At 38.8% G+C, this 24,877-nt stretch overlaps 1 protein-coding gene across 1 annotated transcript; it reads left to right on the top strand.

The window, feature by feature from the left end:
* Positions 1-12,413: 12,413 nt before the first annotated feature.
* Positions 12,414-23,891, top strand: LOC108335310 (phosphoenolpyruvate carboxylase 4). The gene is made up of 20 exons (XM_017571298.2): positions 12,414-12,631; positions 14,218-14,381; positions 14,564-14,678; positions 14,925-15,002; positions 15,114-15,182; positions 15,332-15,410; positions 15,729-15,805; positions 15,888-15,983; positions 16,658-16,796; positions 18,116-18,250; positions 18,649-18,713; positions 18,789-19,061; positions 19,547-19,672; positions 19,747-19,848; positions 19,922-20,068; positions 20,216-20,314; positions 20,568-20,656; positions 20,854-20,980; positions 21,074-21,280; positions 22,887-23,891. The coding sequence occupies exons 1-20, from the start codon at positions 12,476-12,478 to the stop codon at positions 23,709-23,711; spliced, it is 3,168 nt and encodes a 1,055-aa protein (XP_017426787.1). The 5' UTR covers positions 12,414-12,475; the 3' UTR covers positions 23,712-23,891.
* The last annotated feature ends 986 nt before the right edge of the window (positions 23,892-24,877 follow it).

Here is a 24,877-nt window from a genome sequence, read left to right as displayed (position 1 = left end):
ATTTATATTTTGAAATAGTTAGTGGAAAAACAGAGAATAATAAAAAGAAGAGAGAAAGAGACCGACCGAATTCGAGGTGGCCGCCGGGGAGGGCGTAAGTGGCGTTGCCGACGGCAGAGCGGCGGCGGCCGAGGAGGAGCGATCTACCCTTCAAGAGAAAAATAACTACCGCCACCCGCGGCACCGGCGTGGGGTCTCCGTTGTTGTTGTTTTCCATTTTGTTTTCTTCTGATTGAAATTTCTTGTTGCAGTGTTCCTCTGTTGCTCCATTATATATGTGAAATGCTCAAGTTCTGCTGAGGTGATTCTCTCCAATAGTTAGACGACACGTGGCATATTGGTTTTCTCCGAACTTGACCTGCTTGGGCTCCAAGCATTTTATTTTAATGCAGAAATGCAAAAGGTTTCAAAGTGTTTTTTACTTTTGACTAATTTATTAGATTCAGACGTACTATATTCTGATAAGAATAGTTGTTTAACAACTGTTAAAAAGTTGAAAAAAAATTAACAAAAGTAGATCTCGTAAAATTTGCTAAAGAAGTTTAACAGAAGATACATATATGTGTTCTCTTTTTAGTTTTTGTGTAAGTATTTCTAGGTAACTATTTCAAAAAAACTAACCAATCTAAAAAAAATATATCACAATCAAATTTTTTTAAGATTTTTTCGATTTATTTTGTTCTAAACCAAATAATATGTTAAATGTGATATCATATGTTTGGATTTAATTAATCACTAACAGTGTATGTGTAAATTTTAAAAGTTATTTTATGATTTAGTTGCGTTTTGATTATAATAAATATACAAACTGAAACATATGGTACTGTGAATTTTAATCATGAGATTATATAATTTAGGTTTAATGTCTCGCTAAGTTTCTATTTTCGGCGTGAATCTCAAATAGATCTCTTTTCTTTTCGACGTCTCAATTATTTTTTTTTTGTGTAAAATTGAAGCAATTAGGGGTCTGCCGTCAAATTGAACAAACAATCGTTTAAGTTTGCCTACGTGTTATTAAAAATGAGTTTGAATTGATTTTTGTATTAAAAAATGAATTGAGCAAACGTCAAATCAGATATCTTCAAGGGCAAAAAAGGCAAACTGGGCAAACCTCTTTTCTTCTTTTCTTCTTCGATTGGAAGCGCGGAGGGGAACCCCTTTTCTTCTTAAGAACCCTAAAATCCTAAGGGATATGCACGAAAAGGAAAAGAGAGAAACACATCTTCCTTCAAACTCCAACGCGGCAGTCCCTATCCTCTGTCGCACCTTCCTTTCGCCGGCCAAGAGTGTCGTCGACGACGCAACCCACGCCAGACGGAGCAGCCCAAACTTCGACCTCCTTTTCGTGCGCGAGAAAGAAATCTCGTCTCTCCCTACGACGTTGCCGGCACGAACCAGGATCGCCACCGCTGACGCCGTCTTCAATAACCGATCAGAGTCGTGAGGACTGGTCTCCTCTCCCACCGTTAAGACTATGCCTCTTTGCTAAATGGATGTGCGCTTGAAAGATCTCACTTTCACCCTCAAAAAGTTGAACCCTTTTGTCCCCTTTCTCCATCTCTTTCTCTTTCTCTCTATGCCAAGAAAAGTTTGTACTCTTGCTCCTTAATTCTCTCTCTCTCTCTGTTTCTCTCTATTGGTGTGAGAGTTTGAGGAAAACTCAGTTTATGAGGCGGCTTTTGCAGACAATGGGTAATTGGTGGGTGATCTGTCCTGTGATACATGTTACAACTTCAATGGAAAAATTACCATCACAATCCAATCAAATTCCATCTTTTTCCTTCGATTCATTTTTACCCATATACAACAGATCCAGAAACTCACACCTACACACCATAAAATGGTTTTACATTGAAGTTCAAGTTTGTGGGCAGGGCAATCTAATTATGAAATGGAAGAAGCTAGAATTTTTTTTTAAATATTTTTTTTTGCAAGCATATAATTTTGAGTTGAATGGAATGAACATGCAAGCGTACGGGAGACACATTGAAAGTGAAGATATTTTTTATGCAGGTGAAAAATAAGCTTGAGAGTGATGAAGAGGGTGAGTTGGTCTCTCGCTTGGTGGAAGATATGAAACCATGGAAGATTGAATTCGGGTCAGGGGACTACAATTAAACTTTTAGATTTTGCCCATTTTGCCCTTCCCTAAATCTGAATCCACATTTGTGCAATCCAAATTTTTAATACAAAATTCGTTTTTAATGCCACGTCAGATTAATGAATACACTGACCATACCACGTAGGCCAAACTTAAACGGCTGTTTGTTCAATTTGACGGCAGACCCCCAATTGCTCCAATTTTACACAAAAAAGAACCCAATTGAGACGCCGAAAAGAAAAGGAACCTATTTGAGATTCACGCCGAAAATAGGGACCTACCGAGACATTAAACCTATAATTTATTAGTTAACATGAGAGAAAGCTGAATTAGAAACATGATATTAATTGTTTAAGAAAATTACAACATCTATATTTATTTAACCATTTTTTATTATAAAATTTAAACACTATTTTTGATAGATGTTTACTACATTTTGACATTACCACGTTTCATCCACTTATTGGTCCAATTTTTAATTTTTTATAATATTTTTCTTATTGACGTGGAAACCAAAATTTTCAGAAGTTAAGTGACATGCTGGTTTGAAAGTTTTGAATTTTCATTTTTGGAAAACCTAGATCACTTGAAGCTTCTTTAGCCCCTGTTTACTTGAATGGATTTAAGGGAGAGTGATTGAATGAATTTGAGAGGATTTGAAGTTAAATATTTTGTTGTTTATTTGAGTGGATTTTGGAAGTAAGTGAGAGTGAATTTGGAAGTAAAGTTTGTAAGAATTAGTATAGAATTTGATTGATGTGACAAATTAAAAAAATTTACTTCCAAATTCAGTCTTACTTACCTCAAAAATCCACTCAAATAAACAACAAAAAATTTACCTTCAAATCCTCTCAAATCCATTCAATCACTCTCCCCAAAATCCATTCAAGTGAAGAAGGGCTTAGAGAAAATCGTCTTCCACTGAAACCTAGCTTTCTTCTTGCTTCCACTGAAATTGTCTTTTTAATGAGGTGGAGCCTACATGTAATTAACGCAATAGTTGAGAGTCTGTGTTGTTCTTGTAAGTTGACGAAAGTAATCTATGAATTTTGTAATGTATAGGTTTGAAGGGATGGAATTATATACATTTTTTGGCCTCTTTAATTGATGCACGATTGCATTACGTGCTTTGGTAAGTGAACATTTGGTTAAAGTTGTTTAGGAGAGATGGTTGCTTACTTTTGTTGGTTTTCTGAGATTTTTTTATAGGAATAAGTAACTGTTTTTCCTAAAACAATCCAACCAACACACACTATTTATATTTTATTTTGACAGAAATAATAAATTGTGTTTTGTAAAGCATTGAACTGTGAAGATCTATTGCATGTACTGTCGTGGAAAAGGCTATGATTGAGTTGTCAAATGATCAAGTTGTAAGGTGATGTTATTTATAGACTATGCATTACATCCTTATAGATTCATTTAATGTGTGTGTGTGTTTGACTGTGTGCGTGTGTGTTCGAGTATGTGTGTGTGTGTGGGGGGGGGGGGGGGGGGTGGTAGTGTGTGTGTGTGTGTGGGTGTGTCTGTTCATTTAATGTGTGCGAGTGTGTTTGAGTGTATTTAATGTGCGCGTGTGTGTGGGAGGGGGGGGGGGTATGTGGTAGTGTGTGTGGGTGTGTCTGTGAGTGAGGACGTGCGTGCGTACGTGTATATGTGTACGTGTGTGTGCGTGTGCCTGTGTGTCCGTGTGTGTGAGCGGGTGTGTGTGTGTGTATGTGTGTGTGTGTGTGCGTGTGTATGTATGTGTACGTGTGTATGTGTGCGTGGGTGTGTATGTGTGTGAGTCTGTATGTGTTTTGGTGTGCGTGTGCGCGGGTGTATGTGTCTGTGTGTGTGTCTGTAGGTGTGTCCGTGGGTGTGTGTGCCTCTTAGTGTGTGTGTGTATGTGTGTGTGCGTGGGTCTGTGTGTGTGTTTGTTTGTTCGTGTGTGTGTGTCTGTAAGTGTATGTGTGCGTGGGTGTACGTAGGTGTCGGTGGATGTGTGCGTGTGTGTGTGTGTGTGTATGTGTGTGTGTGTGCATGTGTGCGTGCGTGTGTGTGGGTGTGTGTGAGTGAGTGTGTGTTTGCATGTGTGAGTATGTGTGTGTGTGTGTGTGTTTGCGTGTGTGTGTGCGTGTTTTTGAAGGTTTGTTTGTGTGTGTGTGTATGTGTGTGTGTGTAGGTGAGTGTGCACGTGTGTGTGTTTGTGCGTGCGTGTGTATGTGTGTGCGTGTACGTGGGTGTGTGTGTCTGTCTGTATGTGTCTGTGTGTGTGTGTGTGAGTTTCCGCGTGCGTGCGTGTGAGTGTGCGTCTGTGTGTGTGCGTGTGTATATGTGCGTGTGTGTCGTTGTGTGTCGTTGTGTGTGTGCATGTGTATGTGTGTGCACGTATGTGTGTGTCTGTGTGTGTGCGTGTGCGTGGGTGTGTGTATGTGTTTGATTGTGCGTTTGTGTGTGTATGTACGCCTGTGTGCGCGTGGGTGTGTGTAGGTGTGGGTGTGTGTGTGTGTGTGAGTGAATGAGTATGTGTGTGTGTGTGGGTTTGTGTTGTCTATGTGTGAGTGTGTGTGTGTAAGAGAGAGAGTGTGTGTGTATGTGTGTGCGTGCGTGTGATTGTGTGTGCGTGTGCGTGTGTGTGCGTGCGTGTGTGGCTATGTTTGTCTGCGTGTGTGTTTGCGTGTGTGTGTGCGTGTATGTGTGTGTGTATGTGCGTGCACGTGTGTCACATTTTTTCTGTGAGTGTGTTTGGGTGTGTGCATTAGTGTATGTGTGTGTGTGTGTCTGTATGTGTTTTTGTATGTTTGTGCGCGTGCGTATGTGTGTGTTTGTGTGTGCACGTGTGCGTGTGTGTGGGTGTGTGTCTGGGTGTGTATGTGTGTGTCTGTGTGCCTGTGTGTGTGCGCCTCAGTGTGTGCGCGCGCGTTGATGTTTGTGTGTGTGCGTGCTTGTTTATGCTTGTGTGTGTGTGTGTGTAACAGTGTGTGCGCATAGGTGTGCATAGGTGTGGGTGAGTGTGCGAGTCTGTGTAAGTGTGTATGTCTATGCGCGCGCGTGTGTGTGTGTGTGTGGGTGTGTGTTGTGTGTGTGTGAGTATGTGAATGTGAGTGTGTAAGCATGTGTGGATGAACGCGCGAGTGTGTGTGTGTGAGAGAGAGAGTGTGTGTGAGTGTGTTTGTGTGGGTGTGGGTGCGTGTGTGTGGGTGTGTGTGTGGGTGTGGGTGTGTTTGTATGTAGTTTGGGTGTTTGTGTTTGTGTGTATGTGAGTGCGTGTGTATGTATGCATACATTTGTGTGTCTGTGTATGTGTTTTTGAAGGTTTGTTTGTGTGTGTATGTGTGTGTAGGTGTGTGTGTGCACGTGTGTGTGCACATGTGTGTGTTTATGCGTGGGTGTGTGTGTGCGTGCGTGTGAGAGTGTTTCTATGCGTGGGTGTGGATGTGTGCGTTTGTGTGTACGTGTGCGTGGGTGGGTGTGTGTATCTGTATGTGTGTGTGTGTGGCTGTATGTGTGTCTGTGTGTCTGCGTGCGTGCGTGTGGGGGTGTGTGTGAGTGTGTGTCGGTGTGTGTGTGCGCGTGTTTGTGTGTGCACGTATGTGTGTCTCTGTGTGTGTGTGCGTGTGTGTCGGTGTGTGTGTGCGTGGGTGTGTGTGTGTATGTTTGATTGTGCGTCTATGTGTGTGTATACGCGTGTGTGCGCGTGGATGTGCATAGGTGTGGGTAGGTATGTGTTTGTGTGTGTGAATGAGTATGTGTGTGTGTGCGTGTGCGTGTGTGGGTGTGTGTGTGTGTGAGAGCGTGTGTGTGTGAGAGAGAGAAAGAGTGTGTGTGTGTGTGAGTATGTATGCGTGTGCGTGTGTGCGCGTGTGTGTGGGGCTGTGTTTATCTGTGTGTGTGTGTGGGTGTGTGTGCATGTTTTTGAAGGTTTGTTTGTGCGTGTGTGTGTGTGTGTGCATATGTGTGTGTGCGTGTGTGTGTGTATGTGCGTGCATGTGTGTGCACGTGTGTGTGTCATTTTTCATGTGAGTGTGTGTGGATGTGTGCGTTTGTGTGTGTGTGGATGTGTGTGTGTGTTTCTGTATGTGTTTGTATGTTTTTGTTCGCGTGCGTGTGTTTATGTGGGTACGTGTGCGTGTGTGTGTGTGGGTGGGTGTCTGGGTGTGTATGCGTGTGCTTGTGTGTGTGTTTTTGCGTGTGTGTGCGCGCGCTTTAGTGTGTGTGTGTGCGCATGCTTGTTTATGCGTGTGCGTGTGTGTGTAAAGGTGTGTGCGCGTGGGTTGTGAGTAGGAGTGGGTGGGTGTGCGCGTGTGTCTGAGTGTGTGTGTGTGTGTATGTGTGCGCGCGTGTGTGTGTTGGTGTGTGTTGTGTCTGTGTTAATGTGAGTGTGTGAGCATTTGTGGGTGAACGCGCTTGTGTGTGTGTGTGTGCTTGTGTTTGTGTGAGTGTGTCTGTGTGGGTGTGGGTGCGTCTGTGTAGGAGTGTGTGTGAGTGTGTGTGTGTGTTTGTATGTGTTTGTGGGAGGGCGGGGGGTGTGTTTGTGTGTATGTATGCGTGCGTTTATGTGTGTGCGTGTGTGTGCGCGCGTTTATGTGTGTGTGCGTTTTTGTTTTGTTTGTGTTTGTGTGTGTGTACGCTCTCACATGCGTGTAGTGTTTTGTGTGTGTGTGTCTTCATGGGGTTGCGTGGGTGTGGGTCGGTGTGTGGGTGTGCGTGTTAGTGTGTATGGGTGTGCATGTGTGCATGTGTTTGTGTGTGAGTATACGTTTGTGTGTGTGTGGTTGTGTTTCTATGTTTGTGTGTGTGTTTGCATGTGTGTGTGTATTTATGTCCGTGTGTGTGTGGGGGGGGGGGGGGGGGGGGGGGGGGGGGGGGGAGGGGGGTGTTTGTGTGCATGTTTTTGAAGGTTCATTTGTGTGTGTGTGCGTGTGTGCGCGTGCGTATGTGTGTATGTGTGTGCGTGTGTGTGTGCGTGCGTGGGTGTATGCGATTATGTGTGTACACGTTGTGTGTTTGTGTGTGAGTGTGCGCGTGCGTGCGTATGTGTGTGTGTGTGTGTGCATGTGTGTGTGCGTATGTATGTGTCTGTGTGCGTGCGTGTGTGTGTGGGTGTGTGTGTGTTGTGTGTTTGTTTGTGTGTGTGTGTGTATTTAAGCGCGTGCGCGAATGGGTCTGCATAGGTGTGGGTGAGTGTGTGTGTGTGAGTGTGTGCGTGTTTGGGTGTGTGTTGTGTGAGTGTGTGTGTGTGAGTGTGTGTGTGTGTGAGAGAGAGAGAAAGAGTGTGTGCGTGTGTGTGCATGTGAATGTGTGTGAGTGTGTGTGTGTGTCCTTCTGTCCGTGCGTGTATGTGGTTGTGTGTGTGTTTGTGCGTTATTGTGTGTGTGTGTCTTTGTGTATGTGTTTGTGTGTGTTTGTGTGTGCGTTTGTGTGTGTGTGTGTGCTTTTGTGTATGTGCGTATGTCTGTGTGTGTGCGTGGATGTGTGGGTGTGTGTGAGTTTGTGTGTGTGCACGCGCGCTCGCGTGTGTGCGCGTGCGTGGGTGTGGGTCGGTGTGTGTGTGTGTGTATGTGTGTGTATGTGTGCGTGTGTTTGTGTTGCGGTGAGTGTGTGTGTGTAATTGTGTGTGTGTGTGCGTGTGAGTGTGTGGGTTTGTGTGTTTGTGTGTGTGTGTGTGTGTTTGGGTATGTGTGTGGGTGTGCATTTGTGTGTTAGAGTGTGAGTGTGTGTGTGTCTAATTGAGTGTAAGCTTGTCTGTGTATGTGTTTGTGTGTGTGTGGTGTGTGTGTGTGTGTATGTGTGCACTCGTTTGTGTGTGTATGTGCGTGTGCGTGTCTCTGTGTGTGCGAGTGTGTGTGTGTGTGAGTGGGTGTGTGTGTATGTGTTTGTGTTTCTGCGTGTGTGCGTGCTCGCGTGCGTGCGTGCATGTGTGTGCGGGCGTGTGTGTGTGCATGCGTGTGCGTGGGTGGGGGTCGATGTGTGTGTGTGTATGTGCGTGTGTGTGGGTGTGTGTGTTGGGTGTGTGTGTGTGGGTGTGTGTGCTAGGGTGTGTGTGTGTGTAATTGTGTGTGTGTGCGTGTGTGTTTGTGCATATGTGTGTGTGAGTGTTTGCGTGGGTATGTGTGTGTGTGAGTGTGAGTGTGAGAGTATGTGTGTGTGTGTGAGCGCGTGTGTATGTGTATGTGCGTGAGTGTGTGTATGTGTGTTTGTATGTGTGTGTGTGTGGGAGTGCGTGTGTGTTTGAGAGGATGTCTGTTTTGGGTGTGTGAGTGTGTGGGTGTGATTGTGTGTGTGTGTGTGTAGGTTTATTGGTGTGTGCATGTGTGTGCGTGTGTGTTTGAGTATGTTTGTGTGTGTTGATGTGTGTTTGTGTGTGTTCATGTGTGTGTGTGCATGTTGGTGCTTTGGTGCGTGTGTGTGTGAGTGTGTGTGTGTGTGTGAGAGAGAGAGAAAGAGTGTTTGTGTGTGTGTACGCGTGTGTGTGTGTGTTCGTTTGTCCGTGCGTGTATGTGGTTGTGTATGTTTTTGTGTGTGTGTGTGAGTGCGCGTGTGTGTGTGTGTGTGCGTGTGTGTGTGTGTGTGCGTGCGTGCGTGGGGGTCGGTGTGTGTGTGTGTGCGTGTGTGTGTGCGTGTGTTTGTGTGTGGGGGTGTGTGTGTGTGTAATTGTGTGTGTGTGCGCGTGTTTGTGTGTGAGTGTGTGGGTTTGTGTGTTTTTGTGTGTGTGTGTGTTTGGGTATGTGTGTAGGTGTGCGTTTGTGTGTTAGAGTGTGAGTGTGTGTGTGTTTGTTTGAGTGTGAAAATGTGTGTGTTTGTGTATGTGTGTGTATGTATATGCGTGTGTGTACGTGGGTGTGTGTGTGTGTATGTGTGCACTCGTTTATGTGTGTATGTGCGTGTGCGTGTGTCTGTGTGTGCGAGTGTGCGTGTGTATGAGTGGGTGTGTGTGTGTTTGTGTGTGTGTGTGCGTGCTCGCGTTTGTGCGTGTGCGTGCGTCCATGGGTGTGTGCATGGGCGTGCGTGGGTGGGGGTCGATGTGTGTGTGTGTGAGTTCGTGTGGGTGTGTGTGTTGGGGTGTGTGTGTTAGGGTGTGTGTGTAGTGGTGTGTGTGTGTGCGTGTGTGTTTGGGTGAGTATGTGTGTATGTGTGAGTGTGAGAGTATGTGTGTGTGTGTGAGGACGTGTGTGTGTATGTGTGTGTGTTTTTGTGTGTGTGTGTGGGAGTGCGTGTGTGTCTGGGAGGATGTCTATTTGGGTGTGTGAGTGTGTGGGTGTTATTGTGTGTGTGTGCATGTGTGTCTGTGTGTGCATGTGTGTGTGCGTGTGTATGAGTATGTTTGTGTGTGTTGATGTGTGTGTGTGTGCATGTTGGTGCTTTGGTGCGTGTGTGTGTTTTTATGTGCGTATACGTGTGTGCATTTTGCTGCTTTGGTGCATGTGCGTGTGTGTGTGTGTGCGCGCGTGTGTGTGGTTGTGCGTGGGTGTGTGTGTGTATGTGCGTGCGTACGTGTGTGTGCGGGTGTTTATGCGCGCGCGTGTGTATGAGTGTGATTGTGTGAGTTTGTTTCTGTACGTGTGTGGGTTTGGGTGCTTGTGTGTTTATGTTTGTGTGTGTGTGTGGGTGTGTGTGTGTGTGTGTGTGTGAATACGTGGGGGTGTGAGTGAATACGTGGGGGCGTGTGTGTGTTTTTCTGAGTACGTGTTTGAGTCTATGTGTGTTCGAGTATGTGTGTGTGTATGTGTGTGTGTGGGTGTATGTTTTCGTGTTTGTTTGCATGTGTGTGAGTGTCTTAGCGTGTGTGGGTGTGTGTTTATGTTTGTGTGGCTGGGTGTGTGTGGGTGTGTGTGAATGCATGGGTGTATGTGTATGTGTTCGTGTGTGTGTGAGTCTACGTGTGTTCGAGTATGTGTGTGTTTGTGGGTGTGTCTTTGTGTGTGTGTGTCTTCGTGTGTGTTTGCGTGTGTGTGAGTGTCTTTGCGTGTGTGTTTGTGTGTGTATGTGTTTTTGTCTCCATGTGTTCCTTGGTGTGTGTATGTGTGTGTGTGCGTCTTCGTGTGTGTTTGTGTGTGTGTGTATGTGTGGTTGTGTTTGAGTGTGTGGTTGTGTGTGTATTTGCGTATGCGTGTTTGCATGTTTGAGCGTGTGTGTGTGTGCATGCCTGTGTGTGTGTGTGTGTGTGTGTGAATGTGTGTAGGTGTGTGTGTGTATGTGTATGTGTGTTTGGTTGTGTGTGCGGGTGTGTGTGTGTGTGTGTCTCTGGCTCTACGTGGGTGGGTGTGTGTGAGAGAGAGAGAGTGTGTGTGTGTGGGTGTGTGGTGTGTTTTGGTGCGTTGGTGTTCAGGTGTGTGGGTGGTGATGTGTGTGTGTGCGTGTGTGTGTGTGTGTGTATGTGCCAATGCGTGTGTTAGTGTGGTTGTATGCGTGGACGTGCGTGTGCGTGTTCGTATTCGTGTGCATGCGCGTTTGTGTGGGCGTGGGCGTGGGCTTGGGTGTGCATGTGCATGTGCATGTACGCGTGTGTGTATGTGTGTGGGGTGGGGGTTGTGGATGTGTGAGTGTGTGTGTGTGTGTATCTGTTTGTGCGCGCGTGTGCGTGTGTGTGTGTGGCTGTGCGTGGGTGTGTAGTTGTATGTGTGTGTGTGTGTGCGGGTGCGTGTGTATGTGTGAGTGTGTGTGTGCGTGTGTGAATGTGTGTGCACATGTGTGTTTTTGTATGTGTATGTGTGTGTGTGGGTGTGGGTGTGTGTGTCTTCATGTGTGGGTGTATGTGTCTTTGTGTATATGCATGTGTGTGTGTATGCTTGTGTATGCGTGTGTGTGGCTGTGTGAGTGTGTGTCTTCGTGTATATGCATGTGTGTGTGTGTGTATGCTTATGTGTGCGTGTGTGTATGGCTATGTGAGTGTGTGGGTGTGTGGGTGTGTGTGTGTGTATGTGCGTATGCGTGTGTGCATGTTTAAGTATGTGTGTGTTGTGTGAATGTGTGTGTAGATGTGTATGTGTCTGTGGGTGTGGCTCTATGTTAGTGTGTGTGTGTGGGTGGGTGAGTGCGTGTGTGGGTGTGTTTGTGTGTGTAGATGTGTATGTGTGGGTGTCGGTGTCAGTGTGGGTGTCTGTGTGTGTGGCTCTACGTTAGTGTGTGTGCGTGGGTGGGTGGGTGGGTGTGAGTGTGTGGTGTGTTTGGGTGCGTGGGTGTGGGTGTGCATGTGCATGGGTGTGGGTTAGGGGTTGTGGATGTTGGTGGGTGTGTCAATGTGTGAGTGTGTTTTGGTGTATATGTGTGTATGCGCGTGTGTGTGATGGAGGAGGAAGAGGAAAAGAAAGAAAGGAAAGAGAGTGTATATATCAATATAAAAAATTTAAGAAAAATTGTCGAAGTAAAGTGAAATAGAGTCCGGAATGGGTTTATATATATTATCTTATAGTTGGTTGATGGTCCATTTTATATATATTTTCTCATTTGTAAGGAATATATTTGCCCATGCTATTCTCAATGTGTAACCATTCTCTCTTATATAAATTTAAGACAAAAGTAATTATTATTACCTCACTTATTTCTTATACATATGAGAAGCCATATAACTTTTTTTTTTCAAAAGCATTCAATATTGCCATCCTACCTATATTTAAAATAAATATATTTGTTCATTTTGTTATTTTTGTTTGAATTGTAAATATATGAATCCATTGATAGAAAAAAAGAACGTTATAGATTATTATAAATAACAAAAAATACTTACACAATATTTTAAATTTTATTTTAAAATCATCAAATTTATATTTGACAAATGAGAATAATTACATACAAGAGTTAATTACAGAGACCTATCCAATCGGTATTGGTTTTTCGTAAATATATGTAAACTTACAAAAGAAATTTGTAAAAGTAAATGGTTGTAAAACACTTTTTACACATGTAACACATGAGAAGGAATCATGAAAAACAAAGCAATGAATGCTTAAGATTAAAATTTAATCAATTATTTTTTATTTTTCCTAATGATAACATATTGTCCATGGAATGAAACCTAGTACATTTTCAAGGAATGAAACCTTTTTAATTATTTCTATTATTTGGGGTAATGTTTTTCTTGTTGGAAATTATGATTAGCCTTACTGCATCCTCCGAAAACATTGGAGAAAATAATAGTTAGTGTGTTTGATTGAGAAAGGAAAAGAAAAAAAAAATGAAATAGAATTGATGAGGTAAAAAATGTTCTTACAATGAGTGGGAGAAGAAGAGTCACAATTTCACAACGACCCTTCCTTCACGCCAGTTAGTTATACTTTGCTCCCTATTATATGCCATTTTCTCCTCTCTCATCTAAAAACACGCATTCGCAATTCCCACACACTTTTTTTCTTCTTCTTCTGTGTGAGTTGAACTTTGCGTTCTGTGGTAGCAATGACGGACATCACTGACGACATAGCCGAGGAAATTTCCTTCCAAGGCTTCGACGATGACTGCAATATGCTCGGAAGCCTTCTCAACGACATTTTGCAAAGAGAGGCTGGTCTAATCTTCGTTGACAAGCTTGAAAAAATTCGAGTCCTTGCTCAGGTTTTCCTTTTTTTTCTTCTTCCATTTCACCTTCCTTTTAAATTTCTTTTGCTCTTTTCTTAAACTCTTGCTTGCTTTATCTCATCTATTCATGGTTTGGCAAACTTTTCAACGTGAAAAATTAAAGTTATTCAAATAATTTGAGGGTCACTTATCATTAAAATCTTATTATCCTTGATTTTATTACAAGAAAAATGATCCTCTAACATTTATACCATGATTAAAAAAATTTGTAGTGGTAAAATGTTATCATACTTATTAAAAATAAGTTTAAACATAATTCAACCCCACAAAACTAAAATCGACTTATTTATATATTATAATTTTATTTTATTTCTAATTCAACCTACTATAAAGATTTTTCTGTTTTATTGATGATAAAGAAAAATACTAATTTAGACAAAACAAAATTGACTAGTTAGTTTTTAGTGGGGTAGCCATTTCAATATCTGCATTTATTTTTTTATTCATGATACTTGAACTTGCTTAAGAGATCGGAACGCAGTTTTCTTTTCATATTTCTATAATGTGTCGGAGTATGTTGTTGATGATATTAATTTGATTTTGGTGGGTGTTTAAGTGAAGTTCAGTATTTATTTTGTTCTTGTGATTTTGTCAAGGTTCAGTTTTGTTCTACGTTGTTAGTGTTTTCTACCTTGATTTTATCATGGTTTTTGCAGCTATGGAGTTTGTTTCTTTGCTGTGATTTCACCACTGTTTTGTTGATATTCTGTTTGGTTGTTTAGAGACTCAAGGAGTTCTTAATGATTTTCCATGAAGTTGTTATGATTTCATAATTTTTTGTTCAATGGTGTATGCTTTACGAGAAAATGGAAGAAGGTTGAAGCATGACATGGGTAATGCATTTAGTGTCCATGCATGTGCGGTTCACATTAAGCAAAGACTCAAATTATGATTGAACTAATCCTTTATATGTGAAAATTTAATTTCTTCTTTTAGCTAGTTTTTGGGTTTCCGAATCTTCAAAATCTTCAGTAAACCATTATCAGTTTTGGAATTTAATGTTTTGTATCACTAACAGATTTTGCCTGACAAGTAAAAATGTAGACAGTAGTTATTGTAAAGGTTGTTATACTACATCATCAATTACGAATTCTCCTCCAAGAAAATTTACTTTTTATAAGAATGGTTTGATTTAAATACATTCCTAAAATATAATCCAGTCTTGCTTTTGTCTCTAAAAGATCTTTGTTTAATATTTCATCCTTTTAATTTTTTTAATTTCGGTTCTTGTTATTTGAGCTCTTTTAATATACTTAACCTAAACTAATTTTCAATGTTTTTTTTCGTTTTAACTTTAAACTAAACTAATTTTAATTTATGAAAAAATTACTTTATTTTTTAAAGTGTTTATAGAAAAGTTCAGTCAAATACATGCAAAGCCTAAAATAATAGAAATCAAAAGCAAATTCAATTGTATAAAATAGAAAGGAAAACATAGTTAATTTTTAATATTTTAAGGGACGAATGTAAATGCTTTTATAATTGATTAACCCTGTAACCATTTTTGCATTTGCTGGCAATCTAAGAATTGAAAATTCCTTTACATATTTTTTTGTCCTTAGAGTGCTTGTAATATGAGAAATGCGGGGATTGAAGACATGGCTGAGCTGCTAGAGAAGCAATTGGCTTCAGAGTTATCCAAGATGACACTAGAAGAAGCTCTCACACTTGCTCGTGCCTTTAGCCATTATCTTACTTTGATGGGTATTGCTGAAACTCACCATAGGTATCAATTACTATTGTTACTGATTCATTGCATTAGTTTATTAGTCCTCGTCTTTATTTGTGGAAGCTCTTTGCACAAAATCAGCTGAACCTTGGACTAACGACAACATTGATGAAATATTAACTTTCTTTAGTCTATGATTTCCCCAGTGTGATAATCTTGAACAAGTTATTCTTTTGCAGGGTTCGCAAAGGAGGAAACATAGCTCTTTTTGCAAAATCTTGTGATGACATCTTTAACCAGCTGTTGCAAGATGGAGTTACTCCAGAGGAGCTTTATAACTCGGTTTGCAAGCAGGTCTGTTATTTTCATCCCAATATATTGTTAATCTGCGTAGTCTGTGAGGTACATTGATGAAAATAAGTAAATGATCTTTCATTGTCCATGCACTATTAAATTATTTAATGATTAGCTTTCCTGCAATAAATTTCATTGTTGATATTTAGTGAAACATTATGTGCTTACCACCATGGATTTTAACAGAATCCATAACTAATTATTGCTTTTGCTATTAAAAATCCAATTTTATTGATGTTGACACAGGAGGTCGAAATTGTTCTCACAGCTCATCCCACTCAAATTAATCGTCGTACCTTGCAATACAAACACATTAAAATTGCTGTGAGTTCACTTTTCTGAGTAAACTAAATTACTGGAGGCTTGAACTTTATGATACAATCTCTCTATATTCTATTGCTGTTTTTCTCTAACTACTTTTTAACCTTCACCCAGCATCTTTTGGATTATAATGATCGACCTGATCTTGGCCCTGAAGACCGAGATATGTTGATTGAAGATCTGGTAGCATTCCTGAATTATTTTTATTCCACTTAGTAAAATTCCATAGGGTTTTAAGGTCGTAGATTTTACTCATAGAAGTGAAACGGTTACTGAAATTTCTTTTCTAGCACACTTTATTCTATTCTAGCAAATCATATTGGCTTTGGCAGGTGAGAGAGATAACTTCAATATGGCTGACAGATGAACTTAGGCGTGAGAAACCCACACCAGTCGATGAAGCCAGGGCCGGTAAGCTGCTGGAGTATTATATGTTTTAGATATGCTGATAAAAAAAATGTTTTAGATATAAAACCTTTACTAACACTTTAACTCTGAGCTAAAGTTGTTTTAGTTGTTCCTTAAGAATGCTCTGTCTATGGCCTATTTTGACCAAGTTTTGCTTTTATTGTCCCAAAAATGATCTTTTAGATGAACGCTTAATAGCTTAGTCTTTTGGGATACAAAGTCCTTGACATTTATCTTTTAGCTCTTGAATGATTTGATACACTGTTAAAAGAAGAAGTTGAAGAACAAGAGCCCCTTGGTTTATCTTTACAATTCTCCCAGGGTTGAATATTGTGGAACAATCACTCTGGAAAGCCGTTCCTCATTATTTACGTCGAGTTAGCAGCGCTTTAAAGAAGGTATGTCATCTTCAATGTATGTCTATTAACTCGTTCATTCTTTCCCTTTAAAATTTTCAATGCAATTTATCCTTCCTTGCAGCACACAGGAAAACCACTTCCATTGACTTGCACACCAATAAAGTTTGGATCTTGGATGGGAGGTGATAGGGATGGAAACCCAAATGTGACAGCTAAGGTAGCACTTTCAAATATCCATTCATGCTGCCTTAGATTTCTGGCAGTGGAAGCGTAGTTGAATATCGAATGTCATTATATTATTGACAACCCGAAGATGTCCAGTGTTGCATTCTGTCATTTTGGAAAGTGCAAATTTAATGATGATTGAATTGGGAACAGTAGACAAATATGAGCTAAACATGACTGTTCTTTTTAATAACTTTTGGAGACTTTGCCAGAAGTTTACAACTACTGATATAGATAATATATTACAAAGTATACTTTTAAGCTTTATTCAACTTTTTAAAATCGACTGAGGTTTGTACTCATGGTAAACTATAACTTAATCTCATTTCTAGTTGACATGAGATCCTACCGTTACATTATATGATCCATGTAACTAACATTGCAATTGTTGTTGCTGTGTTTTAGAAATAAATAACAAAATGTTCTCTTATATAAAATTTAATTTCTGATAGTAGTTGATTCCTCTTATGGCTCTTCAAGGTTGGAATTGAAGGAAGTGCTTTTCTGTTTCAATTACTGAAGTTTGTGGCCTGTGATAACCAATAAGTTACCAAAATTTTCTTTCTTACATAGTAGTGGGATTTTCTTGAGGAATATGTATGTGATTTTTATTTGATGATGTAATTTAAACTTAGTTGTGTAATTGGCTTTCCTTTTGTTCTTTAGGTATCAAAAGATGTTTCACTTCTGTCTAGATGGATGGCAATTGACCTCTACGTTCGGGAACTGGATAGCCTGAAATTTGAACTATCCATGAAACGGTGCAGCGATAAGTTGTCGAAATTGGCACATGAAATTCTAGAAGGTTTTTTCTCTTTAGTTTTTTGTTTGGTGATATCTTCCCAATGCTAACGGGCATACCAGTTATCTTTCTTTTACATAATGTGATCTCTGCAAACTGTTTGTCATGAAGTTGTGGTATCAAAATAATTCTTTTTTGATAAAACAGGTTCTGGAAATCCAGAATACATAAACACTACACTTTCTCAAACTCACAACACTGCACCTCTCTGTTTCCTTGTTCTGCACAAAAACACTCACTTTTTGTCTCACACACAACCGTGGCCTCTTTTTTTCTACTTCACTCACTGATTTTTCTCTTCCACGGTTCCTTCCCTTATTGCGGTGCCTTTTCTCTTGGGTGTGTACCCCTTCTCTCTTTCTTCTCTTGGGTGTCTTCACTTGTGAGTCTGCTTCTCTTGTGCACCGTAGCTTTCATTTTATAAAGCAAGAAGAACAAAAATCCAAACACAGGGAGCAATTATTTTCCGCAAGACATGGATCCTAATTGTGGTAGATGGGTCCCATTTAGTTTACTTTACGGAATTAACACTTAGTCATGTGCTCAGAAAATTGAAACACTTAAAGATAATTTCTTTGGTCGGTTAGATTATCATGTTAATTTGATTTCCTTTTTAAACCCTAACTATAATCAATTATGTCATTTTTGTTACATAAATAGTGATATTATGATCTTTGGATTTATTCTTGAGGCTTTGGTTACGCATTTAATCACCTCTCTGGTATTTTTTTATGCACTACTTCTTTTGATGCATCAAGGCATTTTCCTCTAGTCTTTAAAATGTGTTTAAATCATTCGGCCATATTAATGACTCAAACTTATCAAAATATACAAGTATACGTATGCGTTTTTCCCTTCTACCTTTCTATGGTTTCCAAAGACATCAACATGATGACATTTAGGTCCTATCCAATCTCAAAGTCAAGTCTCTTCCAATTGAATGATACGAAAATTGGCTAGTTTCATACGTGTGGTAAAATCTGAGGTCATATTAATTTGTTTCCTAGAATGTTCTTTTCTGAACTATTCGTATAATGAGGCAACAAAATCTACTTTTTCATATGGCAAGTTTTCTTCCTGCATGACAATTGTTTGTTGAAATTGTTTTAAACTTTGGTATAATATAATATTGTCTGATACGGTGTAAGTGGAATAGTCATCCATTTATGTTCTATTTATATAGTTTCAATGTCTTTACAAGATTTACTGAAGATGTTTCATTATGAATTGTTCTCTACAGTATGCTGTCACTGTTAGATCAAGATATCTCTGATACTCTTTTGATCCAATTTAAGTCTTGATGATTACTTCGTTTTCTTCAGAAGCTAACAATGAGGAGAATCACCGTGAGCATTGGAAAGAATCTAAGAGTATAAGTCAATTTAAATATTCTAATCAACAAGCTTCACCACTTCCAACTAAACTTCCACATGGAGCTCATTTACCGTCTTGTGCTGGTATACACACAATTTACACAAAATTGTGTCTATTTTTTTTTTCTTTGTTTGTTTGAATATTGTGTTTTTTAATGGCAACGTCAATTACATAACATGTTGTCTCTTTTAATGTAATGTCCATTTTTCTAGAACCACACAAAAATACTTATATGTTATTTGTGGCTCCTAACTCTAATATTAATTAATTAAGGAATGATGCTCCTTGCTGATTACATGAATAAAGGAACTGGAATTCGTCTAAACATAAAAAAAAATAACTTATCATGATGTCATGCATGAGGAATAAAGTAAATTTAATTAACATGATGACATATATAAATTCTACCCAATCAAGTATATTTTGTTAATTTGATATCTATTAGAACGAAGTTCTAGTGTGTACGTTTTATGTCATGTAGAAAAAGGTGGATCTGAGCATCCAAGACTCATTCCAGGAGCTGATCACAAGCAATTCAATCCCAAGGTAGACCAATAGAGTAAATTTCTTAATTTTCCATTTAATCGTATATAATACATGGGTAAAAAACTTCCCTGGTAGGGTGGCGAGATTTCAAGTTCCACTGAAAGCACTATGTGCAGTACCCATGTCCGTTCACCAATACTAATGTCACCAAGTTCCAGTGCTGCTTCATTAGCTTCAATGTCACGCTCTCCTTCTTTCAACTCTAGTCAACAACTTCTTGCTCAGAGGAAACTGTTTGCAGAATCCCAGATAGGAAGGACCAGTTTCCATAGGCTTTTGGAGCCAAAGCTCCCTCAGCATCCTACAATTGCTCCTTATAGAGTTGTTCTTGGAAATGTAAAAGATAAGGTATTACTTCAACAGTGCTTCAAAATTGGCCACTTGGACCCATATATTCTGCTTCTGCTGTTGTATTTTGTACAAGATTATGTTGTTTGTTTCCTAGAACTTAAAAGCATTATAACCTAACCAGTCATATATTGATTCCTGTGCAATTTCTATAAAGGATTTAAATTAAACTCCAGTTTAACTTGAAAATGAAAAAAAAAAAAACAAGTGATATTGCATAGGCTTTTTTATTTGTTTGGGCTGGTTGATAGTTCATTTTGGTTAAGAAGTGAAGTTGTTTTTGAAAAATAACATCATATGGATAACATCAGTATATGCATGTTAAAAATATAATTTTTCTAGTTTTGTTTGAATGATGTCCATGAAGGAATGGTATTGGTTTGCCATTAAGACATGTTCATGTTTACATTTTTATTGAATATGCTGGTTTTATATGTTGTCCTGTTACTTAGTAACAGTGGGCATCATCTGTTCCATGTGTTTAGCTTCTGAGAACTCGTAGACGGTTGGAGCTTCTTCTCGAGGATGGTCCATGTGAACAAAATCCTATGAATTATTATGAAACAACAGATCAGCTCTTGGAACCATTGCTCCTTTGCTATGAATCTTTGGTACTTTTTCTTTTCCATACCCTTTTACCCTCTAATGTTGAGCATCATTATCATTTAGCTCTACATTTCTTCAGCAATCATGTGGATCTGGGGTGCTAGCTGATGGTCGACTTATTGATCTCATAAGAAGAGTCACTACTTTTGGCATGGTGTTAATGAAGCTTGACTTGCGCCAGGTAAGGCTTCAAAGTTTTTTCGCTCATTGCTGTTTGGATAATAAGTTGTGGCCTGAAATTATTAGTGTGACAGGAATCAGGCAGACATGCCGAAACGCTTGATGCAGTTACAAGGTATTTGGACTTGGGTACATACAGTGAGTGGGATGAAGAAAAGAAACTGAACTTCTTAACTAGAGAGCTGAAAGGGAAAAGACCACTGGTTCCCCCTAGTATAGAGGTGAGATTGTTAGAATGTTATACCAAATGCCAGCTTTGCATGTTATGTATCAAGTAGGACGGTTAGAATGATATGCACTGGTTTTTTTCTTCATTCTATGCTCCGGAGTTTCTGTTTTTAATTGGCCTCTTAATCTATTCTTTGTAGGTTGTTCCAGATGTTAGAGAAGTCTTGGACACGTTCCGAACTGCTGCTGAGTTAGGAAGCGATTCATTTGGTGCCTATGTGATCTCTATGGCCTCAAATGTATTATTAACTATTATTATACTTTCTAATTATCACTGCAAAATATGCATAATTGAATTTTTGAAACACTTAGTGCAATACGATGCCAAACTCCTTACAAACAGTGTCTTTTACTTTTCTTTTGCCCCTTCTTTCTTAGTGTTTGATTTTGCAGGAAAAAAAATCCCGTTTCTATATTCTTTGTATCTGATGTGGATATATTTAGATGTCTAATACCTTTTCGTTGCCATTTTTGTTTGCATCTGATTATCAGGCCAGTGATGTTCTTGCAGTAGAGCTTTTGCAGAAGGATGCACGACTTGCTGTCAGTGGAGAGTTAGGAAGAGCTTGTCCAGGTGGAACGTAAGTATGGAAATGAAATGTTTGTCATAGTTTTCAAAAAACAGACCATAACCACTCACTTGTGTTCAGCGGAAAAATTGCAACTGTAACCACAATTTAAAACCCTTTTACCTAATTACGAGGGTCTTGATGTGAAAAAATGTGCTTGTAAATTGTCAAGGGCTTTTTAATTTTACTAACAAATGTGTTCAACTTAGGCTGCGGGTGGCTCCTCTATTTGAAACTGTAAAGGACCTAAGAGGAGCTGGTTCAGTTATCAGAAAGCTTTTGTCAATAGATTGGTACCGACAACACATCATTAAAAACCATAATGGGCATCAAGAGGTACTTTCTAACCACATATTCAATTCATTTATGTTGTAGTACTGTATCTGTGATATGAATTCCTGTATTGGTATTATAAATTTGTATATGCAGGTTATGGTTGGGTATTCTGATTCTGGTAAAGATGCTGGGCGCTTCACTGCTGCTTGGGAACTTTACAAAGCTCAAGAAGATGTTGTAGCTGCATGCAAGGAGTATGGAATTAAGGTTACTCTCTTCCATGGCCGTGGAGGGAGTATTGGCCGCGGTGGTGGTCCAACATATATGGCCATTCAGTCTCAACCACCTGGCTCTGTGATGGTGGGTTTTATAGCGTAACCTTACTAGTTTGAACTTTCCCTTTAAAAACTTAGAAGCGGATAACGTGAATTTATAATGTGTTTCAACAAATAATTTTTAGATGGTAATTTATTTTTATAAAAAGTTTAAAATATTTTATGATAAATGTTATTTGTATAAATAATTTTAAAAGATAAATTTTTTTCAAACTTTATATCTCGAATATTTTTTCATTTCATATTCTTTTATCGGTTCTATCATGTTGAGACCTCGTCGACTTAACTTTAGTTTAAATGTTATCGACTCGTCAAAGGTGTGGTATTGTCGGCTCGCATCATTTTCTCTATTAATGTTGGCAGCTTTATTTTGAGTTACAGTTAGTCAATGATTTGATTATTTTTGGTTGTTATCAACAAAGTTTATTTATTTTTATATACTTAGTCTTAAAAAATTAATAATGTTCTTTTTATTAATATTAAACACTAGATGTAAATGAAATTGTTTTTGTTAAATAGAGTTTTTATATTAGCATCAATGATACCAATTTTTGACTAATGAAAGTTAAATTTTTTTAATCGATGTTGATAAAGTGATTATATTTTGTTAACATTGTTAAGATTATATATTTGCTAATGTGGATTAAGATTATTTCTTGATCCTTAGTAAGAATGTCTGTTAAATTTATATGGATGAAGTTTGTTGTAGTTATTCTTTTATGTCTGCAAAAAATAGTTTTCTATTGTTGTTAATAATATTATTTTTTGTTCAAAGTTGATGAATATTTTTCCTAATATATTAATTGATGCCAATAAAAATAATTGTGACCAGTAACTGAAATAATCTCAACTGAAATTGATTGAGAAAAAAAAGTTATTTCATACTAAAATTTTTGTAATTAGGGGTAATTGAAATCCTTAATGTTTAAAATTAATAAATTTAAATTGGTTTCAAACAAAACATTTGAGAAAACTAAATAATTTAAAATTGAAATTCTGTGTTTAGATATCTCAAATTATGAAATTAGGTACTTAAACAAAAAGTTGTTATCTTATGACACAATATCCAGAATCAAGCATTATCCTCATTAGGATTGAGGTGATATGTCATGTTTGAATGAATTTTTCTATGAAGAAAGTAATAAAGTAAAGTGAATTAAGTTTCTCCTCATGAGTTGATTTTAGCTTTTAACAGGAGAAGCTCAGTTTACTTTATCATATTATTTTCATCTCGCACGGATACTTATACAAGAAGTTTATAGTTAAACTTAAGGTACGTTTCTCATTGTCATAGGTAATGTGGACTGATGAATTACTAGAAGAGTGAAGGTTAACATGGGAACATATCATACATTCTTGGTCTGTTCATTTTGTTAATTTTTGAGTTTCGTATACCATGAAATTGTCAGGTCTGAAACATAGTTAAGCCAAAAATTCTAGAGCCTGGAATAGCATATGAAATTTGTTTTCACTTGAAAGTCATTTTGTTTAACTACGGACTAAATTCTGTACCATGTTCCCTTTTAGTCTCTGGTTTGTTAAAGTTGCAATTTGCAGACATTTGCAAGCATAGCTACAACAAGCATTGTTCTGAAACCTGTGATACTATTGTGCTGTATGCTACACTGTAGGGAACCCTTCGTACAACAGAGCAAGGAGAGATGGTGCAGGCCAAGTTTGGCTTGCCACAAACAGCTGTTAGGCAACTTGAGATCTACACAACAGCCGTGTTACTTGCTACCCTTCGTCCTCCTCTCCCACCGCGTGAAGAAAAGTGGCGCAATATGATGGAAGAGATTTCAAAGCTCAGTTGCCAATGTTACCGTAGTGTAGTGTATGAAAATCCAGAATTTCTGTCATACTTCCATGAAGCCACCCCTCAATCAGAGCTTGGCTTCCTCAACATCGGTAGCCGCCCCACAAGGCGAAAGAGCACCATCGGAATTGGACACCTCCGAGCCATTCCCTGGGTGTTTGCATGGACTCAAACTAGGTTTGTTCTTCCAGCTTGGCTTGGAGTTGGAGCAGGGTTGAAAGGTGCTTGTGAGAAAGGACAAACTGAAGAACTAAAGGCCATGTACAAAGAGTGGCCTTTCTTTCAAAGCACCATAGACTTGATTGAGATGGTTCTGGGAAAAGCAGACATTCCTATTGCAAGGCACTATGACGAAGTTCTTGTCTCAGAGAAGAGACAACAAATTGGAGGTCAACTGAGGGATGAGCTTGTCCAAACTGGCAAGTTTGTGTTAGCTGTTAGTGGGCATGAGAAACCTCAGCAGAATAATAGGAGCTTGAGGAAACTGATTGAGAGTAGGCTTCCCTTCCTCAATCCCTTGAACATGTTGCAGGTAGAGATACTGAAGAGGCTAAGGAGTGATGATGACAACCTTAAAGCAAGAGATGCTTTGCTCATCACCATAAATGGCATTGCTGCTGGGATGAGGAACACTGGTTAAGTTCTCAACAACTATACACAATTATTACTGATTTTGTATGTGAAAATGGTCCTCGCCATTTTCCCATTTTATTTCAGACCGTTTCTAGGATTAGGTATATGCTAATGAAAGATTAATGTAGCCAAAAGCCTTAGTCAAATGTTTCTTACACAGATATGATTAATATATATAACTTCAATATATGGGATCACTATTTGTTCCCTGCATTTCATTTTCTTCTAATGGAATGACTATAGTAACATTGTTTATGCCATTTGATTGATTTCATGATTTTTCAAAAGGAGAGAAACCAGCGGGACTGAAATAAAAAAGCCAATACTTTGAAATGAATTTTAAATTGTTCCAAAAATCGTATTCCTTAATAATAAATCTAATTTTTAAATATTCTAGAATGAAAACTTTATAAATATTAAAAAAAAAGTAATTATAGATTACAGGTTCTGAAATATATTATGAATTCCTCGTCTCAAAATATCTTTGTCCCATAAACTCTCTAGAATGTGTAAATTATAAATTTATTAGAACATTCCATATAAAAGTTTTCAGAAAGTGTAAATATTTTAGCAGGATTTTACCTCATTCTGGTTTAATGAGGAAGTGGAGAAAAGAAAAAAAAAACATGAATTGTGGCAGCAACAATGTGTACGTAACTATAGTCTTGAAATTGTATGGATTTTGATCCTTTCAGAAAGTTAGTTTTGGGCCAAAAGTATAGCTTTTTGACCCTTCTCCTATAAGAAGTTGTATACTATTTGAGGCTTTTGCTTCCTACACTCCATTATTACTAGCAACATCTCGTATTAAAAGCAAATTATGTTGCTGAAATCATATTTCTAAAAGCAAATTATGTTGCTGAAATCATATTTCTAAAATTCTATAAATTTATGTTGATTACAAACAAAGTCTCATATCGAATATAATAAGAGATAGACATGAGTTTATATGCATATAAGATACCTCTATTGGTAAAAGACCTTTTAGTAGTACCAAAAGTAAAATCCGTGAAGGTTTGATCCAAAGCAGACAATATCTTATCAGCGTGGAAATTTATGTATGTGTAAGATTTCAATTATGATCTATAAAATTGATTGGGAAATTATTGTTGAAAAAGTTTATATTTAGGAATGAAGTAGTTTAGGGTAAGTTAAAATTTAAATTTAGATATT

The sequence above is a fragment of the Vigna angularis genome, chromosome 10 (assembly GCF_016808095.1).
Source record: "Vigna angularis cultivar LongXiaoDou No.4 chromosome 10, ASM1680809v1, whole genome shotgun sequence".
NCBI classification, from domain to species: domain Eukaryota; kingdom Viridiplantae; phylum Streptophyta; class Magnoliopsida; order Fabales; family Fabaceae; genus Vigna; species Vigna angularis.
The sequence above is the reverse complement of the archived record's forward strand: the minus strand, read 5'-3'. Positions and strand labels throughout refer to the sequence as shown.

Coding starts and splice junctions, on each gene's coding strand:
- LOC108335310 (XM_017571298.2), top strand. CDS start 12,476: ATGACGGACATCACTGACGACATAGCCGAGGAAATTTCCTTCCAAGGC. Junction 12,632..14,217: donor AAATTCGAGTCCTTGCTCAG/GTTTTCCTTTTT, acceptor TTTTGTCCTTAG/AGTGCTTGTAATATGAGAAA. Junction 15,003..15,113: donor ACAAACACATTAAAATTGCT/GTGAGTTCACTT, acceptor ACCTTCACCCAG/CATCTTTTGGATTATAATGA.